Below are 18,740 nucleotides of genomic sequence, written 5' to 3' on the forward strand. Positions count from 1 at the left end.
GAATATTTTAATCGTTATGTTCAATGTAATAGATAGTCTCCCTCAAATAATTTAATGTAAAATTACATGTAATTCCACAAAATTAATGTTTCCTTGTATTACTGGAGGTAATAATTTATGTGCCGTTTACTACTTCATTTTGTTTTACTTACATCACCTTATCTAAACTAATTCTTATATGTTTGAAAATTATCATTGTTATTGTTCTTCTTTCTTGTTTCTTCAGATGATATATTGTCATATAACCTACTGAGGCACCCAAATGTACACATGTTTGTAATGTTTATAGGTGTGTTTAATAATTAAGGAACATCTGTGTTGTGCCCTACCACAGAGATTTATAACGACTTTTAATTCCACATTTTACTATTTGCCATATTAAAACATTTCTTCCTATTGCTTTGGTAACCATTATATACAACCAAAATTTTTCAGAGTACAAATCCAACTGTGTTAATGTCTTATATTATTTCTTTTCATCAGGTAAAGTAAAGCGAATTTTGTCAGAACCTACACTTTATGTGTGCACACATGTTTATATACATGTTTGGTGTACTTTTGTGTAGATATGTGTATGCTTACTCATGCAGCTTGTGAACACGTAGTAACCAGACTATCACTCTCCTGCCTACTTTTTTTTTGTGATTCAGGGTCTTGCATTGAGGTTATGGAAATTCATTGCTATAGCTGGCTTTTCCCAGATGCTGGGTACTCAACCAAAATTTCTAGTGCATGCACCTTATCAAGAAAACCATCTCTCAATCTTATTAAGAAATAATTTTCAATATCAGTATTCATGTGCTTCCTCCTAGAAGGTCCAAATTTAACACAAGAAGAAACATGACAAAAATTAATTATATTAAATAGCATTCAAAAAATTAATTACACTAAATAGCATTCTTACCAGTGAATTATTTCATAATACTGCATACAATATATTTTTTAGACAATCCTCTACTCTTTTATTGTGATGAATATCCTTTCCTACATATTGCTGCGGGCTACACCATGTATTGTGTCCACAGACAACGGAAGACTGCTTAACTTGTTATGGAGCATCTGAAAGCTTTTCTAAGTATGTAAGTACGTAAAGGTAATGATAACATGGTTTCCTGGATTTGATTTGACTGCCTGATAGCCACTTTGAACCTTAAAATGCTTTGTCCGTTGCTAAACTACTGTCATTCTTTCTCTCTTGACATTCATTTCAGTATCAAACTGAATGTTCTGCATTATCCTGAGTTTTAATTTTATCAACTATAGATATTATTTTGCTGGAGGTTTTAAATGATCATATCAGGGTTTAACATTTAAAATAAATTTAATCAAGAATCTTCAATATATATATAAGTTCTTACAGAAGCTCTCAATAAATGTTGTCTTTATGATTTCATGATATATGTAATATTAATAAACACTTTCCTCACCTGCCTTCCTAATAAATAATACTTTTATTTATTATGTGTGTTACATAGAAGACTATCCTAAATATGAGTCTTTAAAAACCTATAACTCTCTTTAGGTCACTAAGCACAGTATATATTTATTAGTATGAAAGATTTATTAACTGAGTGAAATATATCAATGTGTATTAAACACAAGAAGAACAAATTTAATTCAATTGTTGTAAATTTTAAAGCTCAGGATATTTCATCCTAATATAGTCACTTACATATGGAGAATTTTATTTTCTGTAATTGTTCCAAATTTTTATTAAAATAAATTATTTCAATATGATTTCATATAACAGATGAACGCTTTTAATTTTGGTATTTTATCTTGTTTTATATTTAAAATCTTTAAATATTTATTCTTTCAAATTGTGAAAATACCATAAATAAAATGTTTTAGAGAAATAATCATATGTAAAATATAGGGTTTATAACAACTAGCAATTAACAAAATTTTTTCTACATAAATGTGGAATAATAATTAAAAATATGGGACAAATGCCATGCATAAAACAGCATTTCTGTGCTATTTATGAAGGCTGAAAGTTCTTCAAATATATATATTGAATTCAGAAACAGTTTAAAAGAAGAATTAATTCACTTGAAGATATTATATTTTAGCTCAAAGTTTGTAATGTTCATTTTGCAATGTTTCTATTGTGAGTGCAGCCTCCAACTATAAAATGCCAGCATTGTAATGTTATCATTACCTTGGAAGTTTCCCGATGTCTTCTCTAAAGTCTTACTCTTCTCATCTTAGCATAAGTAATCACATGTTAACCTTGTTCCTAACAAACCACTTGTTTTTGTTTAATCATTTCGTATACAAAAGTTTATTGTATAACCTTCACTTGAGATTTTGTCACAGAATCCAACCTGCCTCTAACGTTCACTATATTCATATCATTGGCCTAATTGAACACTGGTTTTGATATGTGTTGTCTTATGATATAAGATATCCTTATGTTCCCAATATTGTGAAGACATTTTTAAAAATTATTCTTCTGGAAAGATGTTTTTATTCTATGTATCATTGTATTATAAAAATATTTTGTGAATGTTATTAGTTTTTTTTTCAAACTTCTCTAAATATGTATATCAATATGGAAGGCAATACAGTCACATCTATAGATACTCATACATGTGTACATATGTTTATACTCATACATTTCAGATATATATATGAGGAAATTATATATATATGGGACATATATGCAGTATTTTTTATTACTGATTCTTTATATTCAACAGAATACAAGCAAGGTCACTCCAGATACACAGTTCTCATTTTTACATGCTTTAATCTATGAAATATAATTATATAAGGCCATTTTACACAAAAAGTGTTACTTTTTGCATTTAAACTTTTAGAAATAAAGTTAAACATAGCTTACTTTATTTACTAATATACTTAGTCATATTCCTTTTACAAGTTTGTTCAGGAAGCTTTATTAAAAACCAAAATCAAAGCTGAACACTTGTAATTGCTGCACTCAGAGAGGCGGAGCCAGGTCGATTTCTATGAGTTTAATGCCTGCCTCATCTACAGAGTGAATCCAGGATAGCCAAGGTAACACAGAGAAAACCTGTCTCAAAGAACCAAAAGCAAAACCAAAAGCGAAACCAAAACCAAAATACACCAATAAAGCCCAGACTTTATTCTAGTTCTTTCTATTGTTACATGTAAAATTCTTAGATAATATCCTCTAAGAAACCGAAGAAATGTTAATAACTTTGCTTACGTACACTTATTTTGACGCATAGGAAAATCACGAACATATCATCATGATTTACTTTTACACGTTGTGTGCTAAAGAATGGGACAAGGAAAGTCAACAAAATATAAAACATACCTTCATATTTAACTCTATCTAATGTTTCTATTATAGGAAAAAAGTCATGAGGGTGTGAACTTGGAAAACACAGGAGTGGTTCAAGAGAGTTATTAGCTTGTGTTATTGATGAAAATTCCCACATCTTGCCTTCCTAAACATAGATGAATTGGTAAGTGGGGGTTTATCAATTTAGCTTGTTAATTTTAACTTGCTGAATAGATGTGTTAGGGAAAGCTATACATATACAGATATGGTCACTGCTTAGAGGCCTTCACCATGTAGCTGTGAAGGTAAGTCCTTGCCTAGTAAGAACAAAGAAGCCTGTTTCCAATTCATGTTTCACTGGCAAACATTTCTACAGTGTAGCTAGTTCTGTTACTTCTTTTACATTATTTTAAATATTTATTTATCCTTGTTTTATGCATATTCTATTGGTGTTTTGCCTGGATATTTCCTAAGCATCATATGACAATGTGGTGCTCACAGAGGTCGCAAAATGGCATTGGATCCCATGGAGCTACAGCTTGGATGATTTTGAGCCACAGTGTGAGAGCTGCGAATTGATTCTTGGTCCACTGTGAAAGCCGTCGATATTTTTTAACCTCTGACCCATCTCTCTACAGGCCTCTATTTTATCTCTAAAAGCTGTGCCCTTGGCTTCTATTTTAAACCATATATTAATGTGAATGACAGTTTAAAACTGCTCGTAGGGTATCAAGTCTCTTCTTGGTAGCCTGCTATCCTTCCTCTGAGTGCCACCAGGTCTCCCCATCCAGGGGACGTGGTCAAATATGAGGCACCAGAGTATGTGAGAAAGTAATATCCCACTCTCCACTCTACTGTGGAGGGAGGAAGTCCCCCTCGGTCACAGTCATAAGGAAGAGGAGTAAGGGGAAAATGGGAGGGAGGGAGGAATGGGAGGATACAAGGGAGGGGATAACCATTGAGATGTAATATGAATAAATTAATGAAATAAAATTTTAAAAAATTAAAAAATAAGAAAATAAACATGTCAAAAGGAAAAAATAAAATAAAATAAAACTTCATTTTCATTAGGCAACCAATGAACTCTTAGAGTCTTAAAGATCTTCAGTGTCAGTTCTTGTGCACTCCTCTCTAGGTTTACCCAATTTAGTAAATAAAGAAACTGGTAAGTAGTTAAAGTAAAATGTACTGATAAGTAACCACATTTTTACAGTTAAATAATGCGAAATATTATTTAGGAAGTATCTCTAATACATCTACCATTTCACTCTTGTGAAATTTTATTTCCAACTTGGCAGAGGGGAGTTATTTGCAGTAGGACTACACAACAGACGCAATTCTGCAGCACAGAGAGGGCTGTGTATCTAATATGAGGTATTGTTCTCACGATTTCTAGGAACAAAATTTGGTCGTACTTTACATGTCCTTGTGGTTGAAAAATACAGCGGCCTTTTTACTTGAAAAAAAACTGTATCTTTTTTTAACGGGAAGAATACATTGCATATTGTTCTCTGAGTGAGTGAAACCAGTGATCTTTAATAATCTCATCTTGGTCTAGTATTTGAAGTAAAAGAGAAAATATGCTTCCAGAAAAGGTGATGAAATGAAGAAAGACAAGTGAAAGAGATTTGACCTAATTATGTTAACACGCTTAATATGTTCTAAATTCAGAGCTAATGCCTTCCAGAAGATTTGGCAATATAATCTGCCACATGAAGGAGTTTATGGCAGTCATAAGCAATAGTAGATATGGCTGATTACTTTAGGAAATCATATGGTATTTAAAATGAGAATCCAAGTAGATAATGTGGAATATATTAATTTTCCATTTGAGTTGTAAATATACATAATTTCCATATCAGCATTTATCACAGATATATGCAAAAATTTAAAAAATCACTATAACTTTTTTCAAGACATCATTCCTCTGTGTTGTACTAACTGTCCTGGAACTTTCTTTGTAGACTCATCTGGCTTTGAACTCTGAGATCTGCCTGCCTCTGCCTTCTTAGTTCTGGAATAACTAACCATAATCTAGAATGTATTTTTCAAGGTAAATAAAAAATAAAAAAATAAGGGCAACCCCTATAAAGTTATTCTAGTACCTAATTCTGAGACTGTGTAAACAGTAAAAGGTGAAGTAAACTCCTTCAAAATGAATTGTAGTATTTATGACATTTTGTGAAGAGGTAGATAGCAACATGTGCACTTGAAGCAACGCTGGCTGCACAAGTCAGTTACCTAGTCTCACCAACACTGAAGAATCCCAATGAAGATGTTACATTACTCGTTTCTCAGCAAACATCAATTACAGTGTCTTGCTAGAAAAGCACAGAAGCCTTTAAAATGCTACAAGCAAGCTCAGAAAGAGAGATTTTAAATCTACTTAACATCTGAACATGTAATCTAAGTCACAAAGTACACGAGAAAGACTAATGAAATTCACTTTTTAAATTTCTAAAGACCAAGCAATATATAAGCCTTGCAGAGAATCTCCAAATCTTATATTTCTTCTATACTTTTAAGTGCTGTGACCCCAAATAATTTTTTATTCAATTCAAAGCCTGAAGAAACATTTGGAAGCAGTCTGCTACTCACACATGATTGACTAATAGACCAAGACATTAGAAAATGCACATAGGAGACTACATACATCCAGAAACAGATACCAGAACAGCATAGACAAATGTTCTGGTCCAACCTTTACTGCATGTTAAAAATCTTGCATAGCTGAAATGTTAGACACTCATAGTCTTAAAGTCAAGTATCTTTAGAGCCTCTAAAGGGAAACATCAGCAAATATTCATGAAAATTCACAACCAGAAATGTCATGCTCTTTCTTTTATAATTTTAGGCAGAAGATTTTTAATATATGTTATTTTCTTTAAAGACTTAAAAAAGTTTTTTTTGTTTTTTTATTTTTTGGTTAATTCTGTTTTGTTTGCTTTCACGCATGATAGGGCTGTGTATGAACTGATGCATTTTCTTTGGAAAAGTTCAGTAATGAACAGAACTTGTTGTGTATACTTAGTACCCCCTGAAAATATGGTTTGCAGAAAAAGTTTATAATTTTTCTTAATTCTATAATAAAAAAAATGCATAGTCCTGAAGCACACTGCCCTCTGGTGCACATACTGCATAAAATAAAATATTTATAGAACATTATCTGAGTAGTCAGAGACAGAAACATGAAAAGTGAAATTTGATTCTCCAAATACCCACAAATGAGAGTTGCCAACTCTGCCTTAAAAACTGATCTAAAGCACCAATTTGCATAAACATACTTAGTAGCAAATAGTGGAAATATAAATATAATCTAACTCATTCAAGTGACCCCCTAGTACATCACCTCTTTAATGGGAATTAAACTGTGCGGGAATAAGCAACTTTTGCTGGTTTTAATATATGACTTATTTTGTACAACTTACTTAGACTCAAAGTTTTAAAACAATGACAAAAGTTAGCAAACATACATCTTAGTCCTTTTTGTTTTGTTTGTGATCAAGTCTATCGTTCCTGTGTTTTTTTATATTCCTACCTTTGCTTTCTCCCCAAGCTTAAGAATATAAAATTACATTCTTGTAAAAGAAGATAAGTTGGCAAATCTTCTCAGTGGCTAGTAGATTTTATTCCCATTGAGACTGAAGAAATGTGTCACAGACCAGTACAAGTTATAAAAAGATATTTTAAAACATATGCTATATAAAAAGAAATGGACTTCAAGAAAACTGGCACGTATTCTCAAATTTGAAAATGTTATATAAACAGTTACTTATTTTCCTAATAATATGTTGTCAAAACTACCAGAAATAATATTAAATGGCAAGAAAACATCACTGTGGTGTTTAGTCAATTAATAACCCTTATTGGATTAGCCCTTATTTACGAACAACCTCCAGCTCTGATTTCTGTATTTGTTTTCCTTTCGTACCTGTATATCTTGTATCTTGTGCTAAATCCCTGTCGGCTTCTGTCCACAAAATCTGTGTACTCCTGTGAGCGATGGAAGGGTCCCTTATCAGAGAGGAGCCAGTCGAAGGGGCTTGTGGCATGCTGGTCAGAGACAGCAGCAACCGCTAAAACCCAGCAATGAAGACTCAGGACTATCCACTCCCATAGAGCCATCAGAGAGGACAATTCAGCACCAGCTCTGCGCCGCCATATCATGCTTCCACTGGGGACTTAGAGCCTTCATCCTCTCAGCTTTCCCTCAACACCTAGACAAAATACACAAGCAATTAGTTACCATGAAAGAGACTCTCCATAAGCTCAGTGCTGAGCTGGCAAACTTCTCTGTACATAGTCTGCTGGATGCCAACCGATTGATAGCCGAAATGACCAAGAAGATAAACAAAATACTTACTGTTTTAGAGCTACAGATTTTTATACATTGTATCTAAATTTCCACGAAAATAGAAAATAAGTCATTTAGATTCAGGCCATGTCATAACAATGCCATCCAGTGGATCATTCATTAAATGTCTTAAGCAATAAAAAGCTTGAACAAGTATTTATTTTTTTTGCTAAATTATTTGTAAACTTCTATATGATCAAAATAATAGTGTTATTTATTATGTTAATAATAAAACTATAAATTTTCCATTTAGTTAGGCAAATTATTAAGTACATAATAAATTTTGACAATAGGTATATTTGATATTTAATTTAAAATTTATTTTAATTTTATGTTAGAAGATTATATATACATATACATATAGTGAGTGTATATGTTTGTATGTGTGTGTGTATGAATACAGGAATACATGTGCCATTGTGCATGTGTGAACTTTGAAGACAACCTAAGATCCTCAGATGTTGGTTCCTCTTCCCTTCTAGTTTTTTAAAGGTAGGATAGTCTGTACATATGCCAGAAAACTGGCTCAGGAGATTTTTATGAAGTTACCCTTTCTTCTCTTCATAAGAGTCCTGGGCTTTTGGAAGTGAATGATACTATGCTTGGCTTAAGTTGTTTTGGGGATACTCAACCTCAGAGATTACCTTTGTGTAACAACCACATTTTCTACAGAGGCATAATTACCTCTTATACTTATGTTAGGTGATCTGTTTTCATTTGTTGGTTTGGAGATAGTCTTTCCCTGTAGATGAGGCTAGCGTCCAATTCAATTTATCTGCCTCTGTCTTTTGTCTCTCGGGTGATGAATTAAAGGTGTGCACTACTATACCCTGATATTGTAGTTATTTCGAGAAATGCCTTTGAGATAAATTGTTCAAATATAATCTGAATAACTTAAAAACACATGAAATTAAATTATTAATCTGAGAATAATGTAATACATAAATATCTGCACACAACAAAGTATTTGTATATATATATATATATGCAGCTAGATAGATAATAGATAAGTAGGAGGATATTTGTGATAGAGTGAAGTAAGAAGGAAAAGCATTTGTTCATAAGTATTATTTTTCATATATACTTAAACTTCTTACTATTTTACTGGAAAGAATTATAATTAAATTCTTCCTCAAGGATGTAAAAGATCCACACATATACTGGTATATACTGTGTCTTATCCTTACAAAAACTCACACATTTCTTGTGAAAACTAAAACTAAACAATATAGGTTATTCATAAATGTTGAAGCAGAACACATTATATTATACCCAATCAAGAATAAGGTAAAGGACATATAATCCCAGCATATACTCCAACTGTGGAATACTACTCATAAGTATGCCAAGCTGCTAGTATGGTAAAATATCTATATATCATGTACAACATGTTCTAGAAATACTTGTGTTTAGTTTCCTTCTTCACTTTTAAAAAATTACATTACAAAGTGCTTACATTGTCATTAGTAGAATATTTTATTGTAAAAGCTTTAGCCAGCAGTACCCTTCATAATATAACTAAAAATCACAATGTTTAGTAAAACACTTTATAATAGCTTTTATTTCTTTTGCACTCAGATAGGAATTTGATAACTTTAATTTAATGTTAGCTGTGTCTCCATAGTTTAAATGGATCCTAAGCTGCTTTGATAAAGAAGGTATATACCAATAATTTGTAATTAAAAATATCTAATAATGATAACGAAACCACAAGACCTGCATCAAGAATGTCACACTTTACACTCTTCTAACTTGGAAAAACCGTGCCTATGAAATATATTGTCTCTCCCAATCACATGAAGCAGCTCCACTTTGATAATTAAGAAAAGCTCTCTTTTGTAAGCAGCATAGAAAACTATCAAATGAAATTAATTTTAATATAATATATTATAATGTCTTATATAATATGATTCATGTAGGAACATGAAGGAATTCATGTCCTCTGCTCATTTCTACACATCATCGTCAAATCAGTCATTTCAAAATGTCCAAATCCCTTAGGTAATATATACATTTTCCTAATTATGTGGAGACTATATCTTAACAACTTTATATTTAACTTGCATTCATTAGATCAATATTTGATTATATTATACAGTTTCATGTCCATCAGATGAACACATATTACACATTTATGCCAAGCATCCATGAATTTCTACTCTGTTAGAAAAAAAATGGATTTTTAACAGTCCAATGAGAATTTGTATTTCACAAATGAAGTCAGAATATCTATCTAAGGACACCAGTTGTTTTAAATCTGTTTTAAATATCTAAGCTGAAAGGAAATAATTTTGACTTGAAAGAAATCCATACTCACACTATCTTCCAGATATTTCTGGTTAATAAATATACTTGTGACTAAGTTTGTTGAAAATTATATTAACAAAGGTGATTTGTGTGACTAATAACTTGGAAAAATGATACTTCGTCGTCAACTTCATGGAGAACAATTTTGCCGTATGTGCATAGTTCAGGTTTGGTTAAAGGGTCTGGATCTGATGCATGACACCTGTGATGACATCCCTGTGCATCCTGAAGCTTCCCTTGTGCTTCCTCAGTTTGGGGCGGCGGGGGGGTGAGCACCAGCTCATCAGTTCTTTGTTATTAGATTGAATGATTGACCACATCCACCCTTCTATAAAAGAGATGGTTTTATGACACTGTTTCCGAAGTACAAAATAGAACTGTGCTTTGCTTGTTTTGCTGGGACAGTTGTAGATATAAACTGAGAATAAATATATTACAGCTGAGGGAGTATCACAGCATCTTATAATAAAAAAAAATCAATGAGGTAATAACCAAATTCATCAAATTTCTTCCTCAGATTAAGAAAACTGTAAATTTACCATAATATATATTTGGCTAAAATCGGAAATAAAAATGTCACTGTGAAATGTTTTCTAAAACCTCTAAATGGTTTTTTTTTTTTGTTTGTTTTGGTAAAAGTGCATAATAAAATAAAATGAAAAAAACCCCAACAAATCCTAAAAATCAAATTAGAAAAGCAAGACTTCACAGTGTGATATGTATTTTTAAAATTATTGATAAGATATTTTTTCTATAACAAAAAGAAGCAAATAATTAAATAATAATTCACATGTAAAATATTTGTTACATATAATCCTCTTACCAACCCATTTTCATGTAATAATTTGCTGGTTATTGTTTCATGTTGTTAATTTATTTGAAAAATACCAATGATCTTCAAAGAGTCTGTGCTAAAAAAACAAATAAAAATTATATATATCACCATGTCCAACAATATAATGAATAATACATATCAATCTATGTGTATAACACACACGTAAGTAGACAGTAATAATTCTTTGTAAGCTCTTGGTGATCCTGCTCCCAATGTCAACAACTTTTGTTTATCTAAATTAAGGATAGGAAATATATATATGATGATATGATACAAGTCTTTAAAAATATAAAATATTTTATATAATATTAATATTGAGTTTCTAATATGGCTGAAAGTTAAGAATTACTGATCAAGGAAGCTACTTTTCCAATGATATCGATGACTGCAGACTCACAGTTGAGAAAGAGAATCATAGAAGGCTTTTGGGACAAACCCTACCCACCTCAAAAGTAACAGCCTAGACAGGAAGCCATCAGAACGAACCCTTAAAAATTGTGATAAGGATGCAGAAGTGTAGACCTCTAAAACTGATGGCTTTTGTTGGAGTGTGGGTGTGGAAGGATTTAGTTTTCTTTATGGGGCTGGCCACTAGGAGTTTGACCTTTCGGCACAGTGAATATATGGACAACAGGAATCGGACTTGTGGGGACTTAGTGGTTTATTCTTTTTATTTTTAATTCCAAAATAATCATTAAAGATATTATGTTAGAAAAAACAATACAGCAATAAAAAAAGAAAGCAACAAATCTCTTATGTTTGTTTAACTGCCTTTAGACTGGTGGGCCATGTGTCCGAGACTCATCTCTTAGACTTGCAATGCATTATTCACTAAGTTGCTGGATGTTGAGTAATTATCATTACTACTGTGGAAACAACATGGAAACTGAATAAATTCTCTATATAGATATAATATCTACATTTAAATTGGTTGTTTTTTTATTTTGCTTGTGTCCAAAATACTTTTGTTAAATAATTCCTTCAAAAGTTCCTATCTAATTTCATCCAATGGAAAAATGTATGAAAAGTTGAACGACCAGTATAATAAACACATCTTTCAATCATTCATTCTCTCTTTTTCCCCTATTGCCACTGCTCAACTGACATCCGGTTTGATAAATTCCAAAAGTCAGTGAAAAGACAGGGAAGCATCGCATATTTCTTGAAGGCTGTACACCAGGTTCTAAACCTCCTGCTTTGTGACAGTGCCACAGTATTCCACAAAACAGGCGTCATAGCCATGTCAGCACTGTGGAGGTCACCAAACAAACAAACAAACAAACAAAAAACAGTGAAATTCAAAATAAATATGCTAGCCCTTCAAATGCTGTCTTTATTTTAAAAGTCACATGTCAATAAGAAAATAATATTCTGGTAAGTTTTATAGGACATTTATAATACAGAATTAAATAATCTATCTATAACATTTTGTTAGTTAAAATAAATTAGATATAACTTACAAGATACATGAACCTAATTTAATTATTGGATATTAAAGTAAATACTGGCCCTAAAACAAATGTATGCTAAGTATATAACTTTATAAATAAATAGGTAATGGGAAAAATAGTATATATTTAGCTCTAATTTTTGAAAAATTTTCTAAATGGCTATTGCTTCAGTTTCAACGTATATAACTCATAATATAGAAAGTTACACTGAAGATCAACATTATGGTTTAATATACAATGTACAAAATATGATAGTTTTTAGATGGATGTAGGCCACTGTTACAAGGAATAACACTTCTCTGCCCAGGATTATACTATGGGTGCTGAGAACATAACTTGGTTCCTTTATAAGATCAGCAAAACGCTTTTTAAGTACAGAGCCATCACTCCAGCCACAAGCAAAACACTGTTGGTATTAAAACTCATTATCACAACTGTAAAAATGATTAAATATTCTAGGTCATCAAAAGAGGGTATCAAGACCAGTCATGTTATCGTGATTGGAGAACATGAGAAACATTTTCACTATGCCCTTTTATTTTTAGTTTCTATCGTTAAAAACTGTATCAACATCAAACAGATCCTCTTCCAAAAGGTGCAAGAATAGATCTCTGGGAAGCTCTCAGTGCATTTTACATTGTGTTGTCACTCTTAATTTAGGTAATAACAAAATGAAGACTGAAGGTGGAATGATTAAAATGCCTTTCCTTTAGAGAGATCATAAAGATGGATAATTTTGAATGAACTACATAATTATATAGGAGAAAAAAATACAGTTAACAAAATAGTATTCCTCTTACATAGTTTTCACAACAAAATGAATAGCTGTCAAGCCCTTCTTCTGATCTAACAGGCCTTTCACTAATACTCTCTTTTTTATCTTTAGAAAATATACAATATGGTATATGTTAGTAAATTTCAATGTATCCTTTATAAAAATGAGGTTTGTGTTAAATAAGTCATCATAAGAACAGATACTACTAAAATTTAAGTTTGAAAAACTCACTCACACCTATATGAACTTAATGCAGCAAGTTTCTACCAGTATGTGTATGTTGGTTTTTAAGTGAGTATGCCTGTTGGCTTTTGGTTTTGAGTACTCAAGACTTGTGAGGTTATTCCAGTTTATTACTTTAGTGAAATACTAAGGATAGTCTACAATTTTAGATTTTAAATGTCTTTAAATTGTTTTTAGTTAAACTAGATATTGGATTTTTTGAAAGGGGATGATGTGTAAAGCAGTGAAATAAACTAGAACTCATCATTTTATTAACAGAATAAATGTATGAACGTATTATAATGTTTACCCATGTGTGACATTTTACACTCATTCTGCTAGGAGTGCAGAATAATTGCTTGGTCTCTGTGCTTTTCTTGAAATAACAAACTATATGTATAGAAGTGGGAAGATTCTAATATTAGCTATTCCAGTCTCATTGACATAAATGTGAATTACAGGATTTTAAGATTTGTTTTGCATTGATAAGTGTTTTTCAAAAATTTAACATATTTGTATAATCTTTAAAGTAAAACAACTATAAATTACAAAGAAAAAGATGTCACAACAGTCATCAAATAGCGAAGCTCCTTACTTGTAGACTAAACAAAACTATCATTGAGATAAACATATTGAAATTAAAAAGTCCTTTAGATTATTAATTATAACTGTCTTCAGAAATTTTCTTTATTTATAAGTTACAAATACTAGAGTTAAGAATGTGTTACATTGATAGTTTTCCAGGATTTCCTAAACTTTTTCAATGTTCTGGCGACAGTTTCCTCATAGTGTTGTCCATCTGCTCAGAGTACAGAGTCTTTCTCTCAGTGCCAGCTTAGGTCTTCCTGTGTCCCCTAACATTGTGCATGGTGTTTTGTACATAGCAAATTGTTAGAACATAAGCTAAATTTCTCTTTTCCTCCAAATTTATAGGCTAGTTCACTATGTCTTCTGATGCTAGATAGAGAATCCCACTATATTTATCTACAAGTAGAACATTGTTGGGTTTGTTTTTTTTTTTTTTTACTTTTTCTCTCTTTTCCATCCAGTTTAGAATACTGAACTTCCTTGCATCACTCACATTGTGTAGGTTAAAGCTGTCCATATAAGGGTGTTCTATATATTTACATCTGTTAATCCTCGATTCCAGGGGGCCCATTCTTCTTATTTATTTTAACTCAGTAGGCAACACAGCATCTCTGAAATACAGCTTTAAGTGTTTTCCATCTTAATGAGGGTGAGTATTCCTCTGGGAAGTTCATACTGCACAGGAACTAATCTCCTGCTTGATCCTGTCAATACAATCGTGTCCTACCAATAAAGAGGACATTAAATGCTGCTGCCTAATGGTAGGACTGATTAGAAAAAATGAAGAGAATGTGAGTTTCATTCCTTAACAGTGTTCAGCACACAGAAAATGATTTTTACCAGCATAAAGTGTGAGAGCCATTTATTACCAGAGACTATATAAGATGGATGTTTCTGCATGGGTGAAAATATAACAAATATTTTAAACTTCATATGACAAATCGGAAGGGCCAACAGACCAAATGTCCAATGAAGGCTGCTCAGAAATAGATGTTTGGAAATTGATTTAATTGGATTAAAATCAAGTTTAAAAGAATATATGAAGGGTCTAGACATTATGTGTATTTATTACTCTTGCAGAGAATCTGTGATTTGCTTTCAGAACCACCATGGTGACTCTAAGCCATTCATAGATCCTGTTTCAGGGATAGCTGCAGCCCTCTTCTGTCCTTCATGACCTCCAGAAATGCATGCAGTGCACATAGATACACATGCAGGGAAAACAATCATACTCATAAGATAAATACTTGTTTAATGAAAATATGAAGAATACTGTGACAAAAATATTCCTCTAGATCTAACTCCAATTTTGGCTTATCTAGACTGTAAATTTTATAGGTCCTTATTTGGAATCTAATGAATTCACCTCTGCAAGTATTGTGTACTCAGTACATTTTGGCCCAATCTAAACCTTACAAAGAGAAGCACCTTATTTTTTTTGGCTAGGTTCCTCACCTTCAATTCTCCCATGATGTGTCATCACTTTGGAAGAACTTTGAAGGATGTTTTAAGCCAGCATCTTCCTTCATCTGATCTTCCCTCTGTTCATTTACCGTCTACTGACTCATCTACTACAAATCTGTTTTGTTTTACTTTCCTTTTGCCCGATTAAGAACTTAGTCAAACATAACTTTCATACTATTAAATCCCATTAAAACCATTTTTAAGAAGTGTCATGAAAAACTTTAGAACCCAGTGGTGATGCATTGCAATTAATATATTCTACTCTCAGAACAGTGACACAGAAGACAATTTAGGATAAAGGCGAAAAGAATATATTGTGTAGGAATAGAGAGTAGCAACTGCAGACGTTATGATTCAAGATGGCTTTACCATTCATCTGTTTTGGTGGAGTCTCATAACTTGATCCCTTATTAAAATAAAGTGTTTCTTATCAAGAGAATAATTTGTCAGATAAATGTCACTTTTAAGGAAATGAAAGGAGTGTGGCTAAGTTCACATGTTTTTCTCAGTAATATGTTGTATGCATATCAGTAAAACTCTAAGATAATTATCATTTTTGCCTTGCTTTCAATAATAATATCCTCAGTTTTCATACAGTAAATACTTTGAAACGCTTTTTAAAATAATGTTCTATACAACAATTTGCAAAATGATAACTACAATTTGCTCAGAAAAAAGGAATTGCACTTCTTTTAACTAAAGTCATACGATTATTAGACTGATAACAAATACCTATACTTAAATATATCTAGAAAACTTTAGAGTTCGGTCACCAGATAGGCAGAATTTTTGTGCAGTGAAGGGACAAAGAAAATCCCAGAGTTTATCAACTCCATAAAGAAAGATCTCTGCATAATTAGAAGATGTGTTATTAGAAACTTAAATAATAATGTATTCCTTGACCACTCACACAAGAACTATTAAATGTATTGAACTTTCAAGAAAGATCCAGCATTTTAAAATGTTAAATATGCCTCTCTTTAAAAGAAGATACATTTGCAATATCAAATTTTAACATAGATAACAATAAAATGGTAGACAAGAATCACCTTTCTCTTAATAAATTAATGAGTGCCGAGAATACTTCAACTAACAAAGAATTGTAGGTAACTCTCTGCCTTTTCATTGCTTATAAGACCTATGTTTTCATTGCTGTATTCCTAAGTCTTTATGTACACAGTTATCAGCTTTTCTGTACATAGTTGTTCTTAAGAATCAGAATAAAAACAAACCAGAGGTTATATTCAAGAAGCAAACTAATTCTGGATTACGTGTTTAAAACTTTATCTAGTGTTCTCAAATACCTGCTGAGCACACACCAAGCATATCATGCCATACCCACATGTACGTCTAATTGAATAATGTCTTCTGCAGTAACCTTCACATATTTGACCTGGTTGACAGACATGTGAGCTAACGATATCATCTCATAACACCTGATATTAGTAATATGTTCAGCTGTAATTAGTCCTCTGTTTTTTTTTTCTAACAGAAAACATCTGCTTACATCACTATTCCTTAAAATAAAAATTTAGGCAAATTTGATATTTTTAAAATCAGCTCTCTGCAAAATAGTAATTTATTGTATAACATAGCTTGACCATTACTACCGTCACCTGATGGTCCTCTAAATTTGGATAGAAAATCAATGTAAATATCCGTAAGACACCAACACATATTTAAAAATAGCTTTCTTAATTTAGTAATCATCAAATTTTTGAAGAAAAATCAGAAAACTAAAGTGTAAATTGTGAGAAATTATGTCTGATTGTCAGAGAAGAATAACCATTACATATGTCATTAGCTATACCACACAATGAGTGGTGATTTGGAAATAAACTTGATAGGACATGACAGGAATTTTTTCACAGTCTGAAATCAGAATTGATTTCCTCAATTAGCAGTTGTCTGTATTGGTTTAAAGGTGACAAAAGCAGTAGTCTTCTGTTCTCACTTCAGCCTATGCTCAGCATAAGAGAAATATTTATGTCTGTCGAACTTACTGAACAATGACATTTGAAATATTACAAGGTTTGAAGCTGGATAAAAAAAGATGCAAAAGAAAACCATACTAGGGTTTACTGTCATTATAAAATATGATCAAATTTCTTTTCCCTATGTTCTTACTATTCAACATACAACTGAGTGTATCTATGTTGTCCAATTAAAGACTGTTTTCTCTTAAAATGTTGGTAATCTATTCTTTGTATTAAAGTTGAGGAAATGGATTGATATAATGGAAAGAGGAGGAAAAAGATCTTGAAAGATATAGGGCCAGTGATGTATCGACTCACAGATGTGAATAAAAGTTACTTTAAAAACATAGGAAGTCAATACTAATTCTCAAATTTACCTTGAGTATCCTTCAGAAAACACATGAGGGATTTTTTTCTTCACTATGAATTTTAAATCTCCATTCTGAATGATTGGAATCACTTGTATTTGTTCACATTTTGAAACAAGTCAGATGATTTTAGTCTTCAACTGATTTTGAATGGCGGGATGAAACTGAAATGAATGTGTTTTCTGGGTCCACAAACCAGATTCTATTACAATTTTTTTTATTTAAGGATTAGTTTAATCAGTATTTAGTCTTTCTTCTATTTGTACTACTGCTTTTCTTATATGCAACAGAGGCCCCCTGAAGAAACCAGATCCACCTAAACTGTAGTTACAGACACTAGTGAGCCACTGTGTATGATGCTGTAAACCAAGTTTCTAAGCAAGAGTAGAAATCCTCTTAAGTATTGAGATGTCTTCAGACCCAGCATTTGTATTTTAGAAGAAAACTTAACATTGTTTCAAAGCCTAATTTTGAGCAATATTTGCAGTAACCAACACCAATCTGCTCTTTGATATTATTGCCACAGTGAATTGCTTTTCATATCTTTTGAAATGTTACATAATTTTTGGAAAACTGACCCTTCTATATTATTCTACAATATGACCTCAAACACTGCTTCTAACACTCATGAAATACACTGTAATTATACCCTTACATATTAGCAACTTATGAGAGAGAGATTGAGAAATCCTATCACTGTAAGTTAGAACCATTCAATTTTAAAGAAATGAATAACCCAGGCGTGGTGGTGCACGCTTTTAATCCCAGCACTTAGGAAACAGAGGCAGGTGGATGGCTGTGAGTTCGAGGCTAGCCTGGTCTACAAAGCAAGTCCAAGACAGCCAATGCTAACACAGAGAAACACTGTCTTGAAAAAAAATAAAGAAAGAAATGAATAAACTCAAATGTTTACGTATTAATATCTTTGTTGGTATTCATAAAAATGTTGAGAAAACCACGCATTAATGGCATTAAGGTATCATTTACCACACATTTTCTAGTAATACTTATTCAACTTTGCCTGGCTTTTCTCATAAAATTGAGGTGACTGTTGTAACTGTTCAAGAAAACTTTTCTTTTTAAAAATATTTCCTTTCTCCATATATATTTACAGAGTTTAAATTTCAGA

General features: G+C 31.9%; 1 protein-coding gene across 3 annotated transcripts in view; it reads right to left on the reverse strand.

Annotated features, from left to right (window-relative positions):
- The window catches only part of BRINP3 (BMP/retinoic acid inducible neural specific 3), a 374,180-nt gene that overhangs the window by 347,018 nt on the left and 8,422 nt on the right, over window positions 1–18,740 (reverse strand). For all 3 annotated transcript variants that reach the window (XM_084793294.1, XM_084793295.1, XM_084793296.1), the window contains exon 2: window positions 7,203–7,488. In XM_084793294.1, the coding sequence (XP_084649420.1) occupies window positions 7,203–7,438 (236 nt within the window). In that variant the 5' untranslated portion in view covers window positions 7,439–7,488. The remainder of the gene's footprint in view (window positions 1–7,202; window positions 7,489–18,740) is intronic.

Source organism: Acomys minous (genome assembly GCF_964271855.1).
Source record: "Acomys minous genome assembly, chromosome: 1".
NCBI classification, from domain to species: domain Eukaryota; kingdom Metazoa; phylum Chordata; class Mammalia; order Rodentia; family Muridae; genus Acomys; species Acomys minous.